Source organism: Apium graveolens, chromosome 8 (genome assembly GCF_009905375.1).
Source record: "Apium graveolens cultivar Ventura chromosome 8, ASM990537v1, whole genome shotgun sequence".
NCBI lineage: Eukaryota > Viridiplantae > Streptophyta > Magnoliopsida > Apiales > Apiaceae > Apium > Apium graveolens.
Window position 1 is genome coordinate 164,617,037 of NC_133654.1, and position 7,826 is coordinate 164,624,862.

General features: G+C 35.6%; 1 protein-coding gene across 1 annotated transcript; it reads right to left on the reverse strand.

Moving 5' to 3' along the window:
- Positions 1-264: 264 nt before the first annotated feature.
- On the reverse strand, positions 265-2,298 carry LOC141676851 (abscisic acid 8'-hydroxylase 3-like). Its single transcript, XM_074482566.1, is given in 7 exon segments — positions 265-355; positions 592-848; positions 939-1,025; positions 1,104-1,370; positions 1,468-1,620; positions 1,712-2,030; positions 2,108-2,298. Coding segments are annotated over 7 exon segments (1,365 nt in total).
- Between the last annotated feature and the right edge of the window lie 5,528 nt (positions 2,299-7,826).

A 7,826-nucleotide genomic window follows, 5' to 3' on the forward strand; every position in this document is an offset into this window, starting at 1 on the left:
GAAAAGATACTAGTTTGTTTTCTGCTATATCCATGACGCTGATCTTTTGCAGGAGGCACATTGGGCTCATCTATCAGAAATTTAAAAGATTTGCCCCTGTCCTTCTCCCTCGACACAAACATGTACATACAGTCATACATGCAGACATCGTGTCTACGTATTTGATAACTTGCAGCAGATCCGTTCATGCTTATTTTCGAGACTGAAAAAACCTTGCTTACAGTATGTTTACTTAAGAAAATAGAAACAGTTGCAACATTTTGTTCACAGTGCCTCAACTTTGATAGGTAACTTGTTCTTGGGCATCCAGACTAGTGTTGGTTGGACACTGTCATCTTTCTCTAGAGCTGTCCACCTGCAGGCAAGGAAACAATTTTATAATGGAACTAAAATTCACTCCCTGTAAGCTTCTTTACATGTATAATTTTAGGAGCCTAAAACCTTTTAACAAAAGAGCTGTTTCAATAATAATTTGATGCTTGACAAAATCTATAATTCCATTTTCATGTTAACCAGTTTAAATTGTATTGCTATGAGGTCTCATCTTCTAGTTAATTAATACATTGTCATTTATTCCTTAAGTAGTCTTACTTGTATCTGCAAACAAGATGGTGAACAAATATACAAAGCTCCAGCTTTGCAAGGTTGATTCCTGGGCACATCCGAGGTCCGCTTCCAAATCCAAGGTAGCCAAAAGGCTTTATGGGTGCCTGCAATTGGTTATAAACATTGAAACTAATAAACGGACAGAAGTTATACGACTAAAGTCAAGTAATCTGAAAGTCCTGAGCAGTTTTTCTTGAATACCAAGGTAAAATTGTTGCCATACGAAGAGTTTCACTAATAACCTGATATTTGGAAGAATTAACAATATTAATGTAGCTAAATATTACAGAAATCTTAACACCATAACTAAATATTACAGTTTTGGTTCTTACTTTTGTTGTGTAAGGCATGTTTGTGACTTCTGACCATGTGAGGCTTGATCCTGTTTTTCTGTTATCCAGAATTTCCGTGTGTTCTTTCTGAAAAATCAATATAAAATTTGTCATTTCGAGTAGTAATAATCTGATATTTTTGGTTATGCATAGAACACTGATTACCCTGAGACGTTCCAAAACATCTGGATTTTCTGCAATAAATTTAATGAGCCATGTCAGTGCTGCAGTGGTGGTATCATGTCCAGCGACGAGCAATGTTAGTATGTTGTCCTTTAACTGTTTATCCGTCAGTTTATCATCTTGATCTTCTCCCAAGTCATTTTTAGTATGTTTCTGTATCAGTGACTCCAGGAAGTCCTGGTGTACACTTTTTCCTGATCTTCTTTTGGAAATAATTGAATCAAATATGGCATACATCCTATCGCGTGCCTGAAAAAGAAAAGATATATCAATACATACCTTTATGATTTATTTATTTTTAATTTAGTCAGACACAAAGTTTTGTTCTGTTCATCTTTAAGCATACCTTAATACCTCGATCATAAGCAGTTCCAGGAAGCTTGAGTGGCAAGGATGCAAATGAGGAAGAAATTGATTTAAAATTAGTTCGGAATTTGTCTTGCTCTGTACCAGTAGGTTCCAAGCTCATAATCATGTTTCCTATCACCTTTAATGTGAACTGCAGAACAGGAAAATTACGATTTATCTCAAAAGGTTACTTATGATGTAGAACCTGTTAATATAACAAAAACATGATGAACGAGCTTAACTGCAGAAGCCTCTTTAAGAACCAAAACCTCCCGGTCTAGCCACTGGTCTAATGTTTCAGCAGCCAAAGTATTTATAAATTGAATGTATTTTTTGAGGCTATCAAATGAGAGAGGCTCAGCAATCAATCTGCGGAGCCGCTTATGTTCTTCACCAGACTGTTGGAGCAAGCTTGTCGAACCAAGTACCTGTTTTCCAGTGTAAAAGAGGTTTAAGGTAACCAAACCATCTTTCCCTGTCAACAAAATCTTGTCTGCGTCTCTCCCGGCCATGAAAATTGTATATTTACCTAATACATAGCTCTTGAACACCTTTCCATACCTAACACAAAAGGTTAGATAAAATATTATTAGTGTTGGCCTATATACTGCCATGTATCTTGATAAATGTTGAAGTACCTTTTTTGTCTATTTTTGATGAAACTGTAAATCCCCTGAGGACTCGAAAACTCTGACAGAAATGATGAACTTTCACCAACAACAGGCCAACCCAGGTTACCAGGAATTCCTTCCAACTCCTTTGGAGCAGCCCATGCAAATTTCCATAATGCAACTAAAAATACAAGGAACAACACGAGAGCGATGACCATACTTATTGTTCTCTATTTGGAATTACAAGTGCCAACAACTAGACCTTTGAACCTTCCATCATGAGCGCCCAATGTGCCTCCTGCATCCTTCCATTAGCATTTCTAGTACCTCTATACTCTTTCAGAACTGCTCCTCTTTCTTTCTCCAAATCATCTGATGATACCCAAATCTGTACTAGGCTTAAGGATGAACCTATAAAGATATATGATAAAATCTCAAATTATATAAAAAACCAAATCATCACTATTACCTCTGAACTGAATTCAGCCAGTATAGATATAGCCTGAGGTAAAACTTCAGGCTTGTCAACCGGAACAAACAATTCATAAACAGTTTCATCATAAGATGTCACTGCATTTTGACAAGCCCCAAATTCTGCACCAACACTTTCAAGAAACTTTATAATATCATGATTCGTGTACTTGTTAGTCGCACTGAAAGCAAGATGCTCAACAATGTGCGCAACTCCGCGCTCTTCCTCCTCTTCCAACACCGAGCTGCCATATAAACTTGTCCAATTATAAAAACAACCCAAATAAACTGTGTATGCAGGAACTATAACAAACAAGTAAACACTTTTCACTACAACTCCCTTGATTATACCCAAGATTTCATCTACAATCAAAGTACCTTAAATATAAACCAAAGATTACCTCAAATAATAGTTGTATCATATAGAAAAACAAAATTAAAAAATTAATAAATGAAAGATAAATCCAAGTAAACGAAAATAACATGCTAATTATTACCCAAACCATATTCCTTATAACCAACAAAGAGTATTAAAATTAAAAACCCCAATTTAAAAAATTAGGGTTTCGATTTTAAAAATCCCCAATTTAAGAAATTAGGGTTTTAATTTTAAAAAACTTAACTGTTAAAGCAGAGAAGACCATAATAGTATTCATGTAAAGGAGACACCAAGAGATTGTTAACAGACCGGTGAAGGTGATTGTGATGGTGAACCCATCGGACCTAGTGGAGATGGTGGTTACTAAAACATCAGAGCTGGTGGCGGTGGCCATTAGAGTAGCGAAGGTTGTAGTGGTGAGAGACGAGAGAGAGAGAGAGAGAGAGAGAGAGAGAGAGAGAGAGAGAGAGAGAGAGAGAGAGAGAGAGAGAGAGAGAGATTCAGTGGGAGTTGAGAGACGAGAGAGAGATTTGTGAGAGATTTTTTTTTTGTTTTTAGTTTCTCTGGACAGGGGGAATAATTGGCAATCAAACGAGGGAAAGTTTTGTAAAATTTCACTAAGGGGGAAACAAATTGAAGTGGCCCGCGCTGATTTATTTTAGAGAACTTTAGACATCGGTTGTTAAATAATCGATGTCTTCAAATAACAAAGACATCAGAAAAAAACGGGGTGATGTTATTAGCTATTTTAACATCAGTGGCATCCGCAACCGATATCTAATGTGTGATGTCTATTCATCGTTTTCTTGTAGTGTGACACTTTATCAAAGTTCCTTTTGGAAAATCACTTCACAAGAGGTACTGTAGATAAAACTTTATTTTTCAGAAATGTTAATGGCTCTAGCATACTTGTTCAAATTTATGTAGATGATATTATCTTTGGCTCTACAGATGAGAAACTTTGTAAAAAGTTTGCCAAGCTGATGCAAAGTAAGTATGAAATGAGTATGATGGGAGAACTAACTTACTTTCTTGGTTTACAAGTTAAGGCAAGTTAGTGATGGAATATTCATTAGTCAAACTAAATATATTTTTTATCTTTTAAAGAAGTTTGATCTAATGGATTGCACATCTGCAAAAACTCCCATGGCCACTGCAACTAAGCTTGAACTAAACACTACTGAAAGGTCTGTGGATATTTCAAGCTATAGAGGCATGGTTGGCTCACTTCTGTACTTAACAGCTAGTAGGCCAGATATAATGTTTGCTATATGTTTATGTGCTAGATTTCAGGCTGATCCTAGAGAGTCTCACTTAATAGCTATTAAGAGAATTTTCAGATATCTCAAGGGAACACCAAAACTTGGCATTTGGTATCCTAGAGATTCTGGTTTTGATCTAACTGGTTATTCAGATGCAGACTATGCAGGTTGCAGAATTGACAGAAAAAGCACAACAGGAACTTGTCAATTTCTAAGAAACAAGCTTGTGTCCTGGTTCAGTAAAAAGCAAAATTCAGTTTCTACTTCTACAGCTGAAGCTGAATATATTGCTGCTGGAAGTTGCTGTGCACAGATCTTATAGATGAAAAATCAATTGCTAGACTATGGTCAGCAAGTTGAGAGGATTCCTATTTTCTGTGATAACACAAGTGCAATTGCCATCACTGAAAATCCAGTGCAACGTTCAAGGACAAAGCACATAGACATCAAGTACCATTTCATAAGGGAACATGTAATGAATGGTACTGTAGAGTTACATTTTGTTCCAAGTGAGAAGCAACTTACAGATATTTTTACCAAGCCACTGGATGAATCCACCTTTTCTAGGTTGGTAAGTGAGTTAGGTATGCTTAATTACTCTTGAATCTATCTGAGTTATTTTGCAAGTTGAAAAGTAGCCAGAAATTTAACTAATTTTTTAGTCTTGGATGAAATTTTGGCTAAGTCAAAATTTTCATCTCGACGGATGACCATTATCCATCAAGTTGAGTCATCCGTCGATATACAATGTGCAAATAAAAATCAATTATTTTTCTGGAATCTTTTAATACTCGACGGATAACAGTTTAGCCTCATCCGTCGAAGTGTCTAAATCTTAACCGTTAATTCCCTAAACATTATCCATCGAGTATACTTACAGTTTGTAAGCATTACACGACGGATAATGAGTGGAATTTTTACAGTTTATTTTTAAAACGGCTAATTTAGGCAATTTCTATTGGGTAATTTACTTCTCTTTATTATTTTTATCCGTTGTTTTTGAGCAAAGTATAAAAGCTTATTTTATTCTAATCATTTTCTTTTATCATTCTCAAATTCAACTATGTTTATTTCATTCTCTCTCAAGCCAAAAATCCTCTTTCTCTTCAAACTTTAATTCTCTAACAATGACACCCGTAGTAAAGATCATGTCACAGACTGGGTTCATCTATGAGAAGAACAACTTCACTGCTTTGGTCAATAAGGGTATCCAGCAATCAGAAGACTATCACAGGATGATGGACTTCGTGAAAAACTGTAAACTAAGTTATGCCATGCTGGAATCACCCACAATTTACTGTGAAGTTGTTGAAAAGATGTGGACAACAGCAATCTACAACTCTACTGACAAAACCATCACTCTAACTATCAAAGGTAACAAGTTCTGTATCAATAGTGATGTAATAAAAGCATGTTTTAAGATTCCTGATGATAATGTAACTGCACCACACACTGACACTGATATTGTCAATATGCTCAATTCCATTCATTATGCACTTCCTACTACAAAACTAAGTGACATTAGAAGACTAGGTCTTAGGAAGGAATGGAGTTACATGTGTGATGTTGTAACTAAAGTCTTTTCTGGAAAAATCAGTAATTTTGATTCTGTGAACATTTCCATGCTTAACATGCTATACATGCTAGTTACAGACAAATTTTACAATTTTAGTGACCTTATTGTGTATGAGTTAGGTTTTAAACTAGGTGACTTAGCCAAAAGAGGAAAGAATGTTTACTATGCTAGATTTTTTATGCTTTTGGCTAACCATCTTTGTCAAGAGATTGTACTTAAGAACCCAAAGAACAAATTGGCTTGTTGGGTTCAAGAGAGAAGAATCATTGCAGACTTGAACAGAGCCAACCATCACAGGGATGTGACAATGTTAGTCCCTTAACAATATAGCAAGAATTACAGAAGGGGGTTGAATGGAATTCTTGAACGTTTTTCTTGAAATAAAAATGTTCAACTCGATTATGGATATATTTGTTTTGATTAGCACAATGCGGAATGTAAACTTGAATGAATCAAAACATAAGTAATTAAAAACAAGAGGCTTTAAAAACTTTTTGGTGGATTTAAACAATTCCACCAGAGATATATTTAATATATCGAGAGAACTCTGTGTGCAGAAATGCTCACAGCTGCTTACAAAATAGAACTGCTAAAAATACAGGAAATGCTAAAGATAGTGCTTACAAAGATTTCTCTGTTGTTGTTTCTTAGCTATCTCAGTTATTTTTCTATTTGCTACTCTCTTGCTTTATATATTACCAAGATTACAAAGTCAAAAGAACTGAACAAATATAAAATCTAACAGTCTTGATCTTTGCTCCTTTTCATCCTCTATTACCCAGTTAATGGGCTTCCACAGTGTACTTGTATCCAACTCAACGGCTGTGTGTCAGCTTTCACTGTTCAACTGATGTTTGAATATTGATATGATCATCAGTCGACTTTCAGATCATCCATCGATGACTTAATTGATCATCCGTCGACTGCTATGTTAAACATCCGTTGATAGTCATTTGATCATCCGTCGAAGCTTTGTTAAGCATCCGTTGGTAGCTATTTTGGCACTTGACTTCATTTCACTTATACAGAATTACAAGACATTGCTTATATACAGTTAATCAACCTATTCTGTATATCTAGTTAAAGTCAACATGACTTATATGCTACTTCAGATTCTATACAAAGGTGCACACAACACTGTGCTACAAACTTATTATTACATAAGCTACTCACTCGATGGATAATAAGTTAATCATCCGTCAGGACTATAATGAGTTATCCGTCGGGACTATAATTCTTATCCGTCGAGTGCTACATTATTTCACTAAGTAAAATATACTTAGATGTTTTGTTTAGGTAATCATCAAGTACACAACATATTCACAACAATCTCCCCCAATTTATGTCTACTGGAATTGTAGCCATAAATTAAGAGATACTTGATGATAACAAAACATCCTAAATATATATCTTTAAAGATAAGTAGATAAAACTGAAAGTGCTTCAATTTAAACAAAAATATACAAGGTTTGGCTCACAGTCAGTTCAAGATGCTCCTCTAGTCTGAGCAGATTTTTCTAGTTTCTTGAAGGTCTGGATCTTCTTCCAAGCTTTCTGTTGTTTTCTTCAATTTGATTCTGGAGCTGTCTGTGGAATTCTAATTCATCAGATTCTGAGAGATCTAACATTTCTTGCATTTCCAAGAGAGTCTCATTTTTAAAGATACTCAATTGGTCTTCTAATCTGAAGAATCTTCTCACACCCTTGTCATCCATGAATTCCATCAGCTAGTAGGGCCTTAGATGCACTCTTCTCCCTGTGTATGGGATGATAAGAGTTTTGGGTAGTGCATCTTTGGCTCTAACACTCCTTAGCTCTTCAATCTTCTTCAATACTAATCTTCTTGCAGTTACATTGAACCCAAAGTTTTTCTTGAAGGATGAATAGACTTTGATCAACACAGCTTGGCTTTCTTGAAGTATCCTGTGAAGAGGCCACTGAATCTCCCTTCCCCCTTTGTACTTGAACACCAACCTTTCAGGTAGGTTCCTGTATGCATCAATTGCCCTTACCTCATCCAGCTCCTCCAGATAAAGGTTTAGATCTGAGAATTCTTTG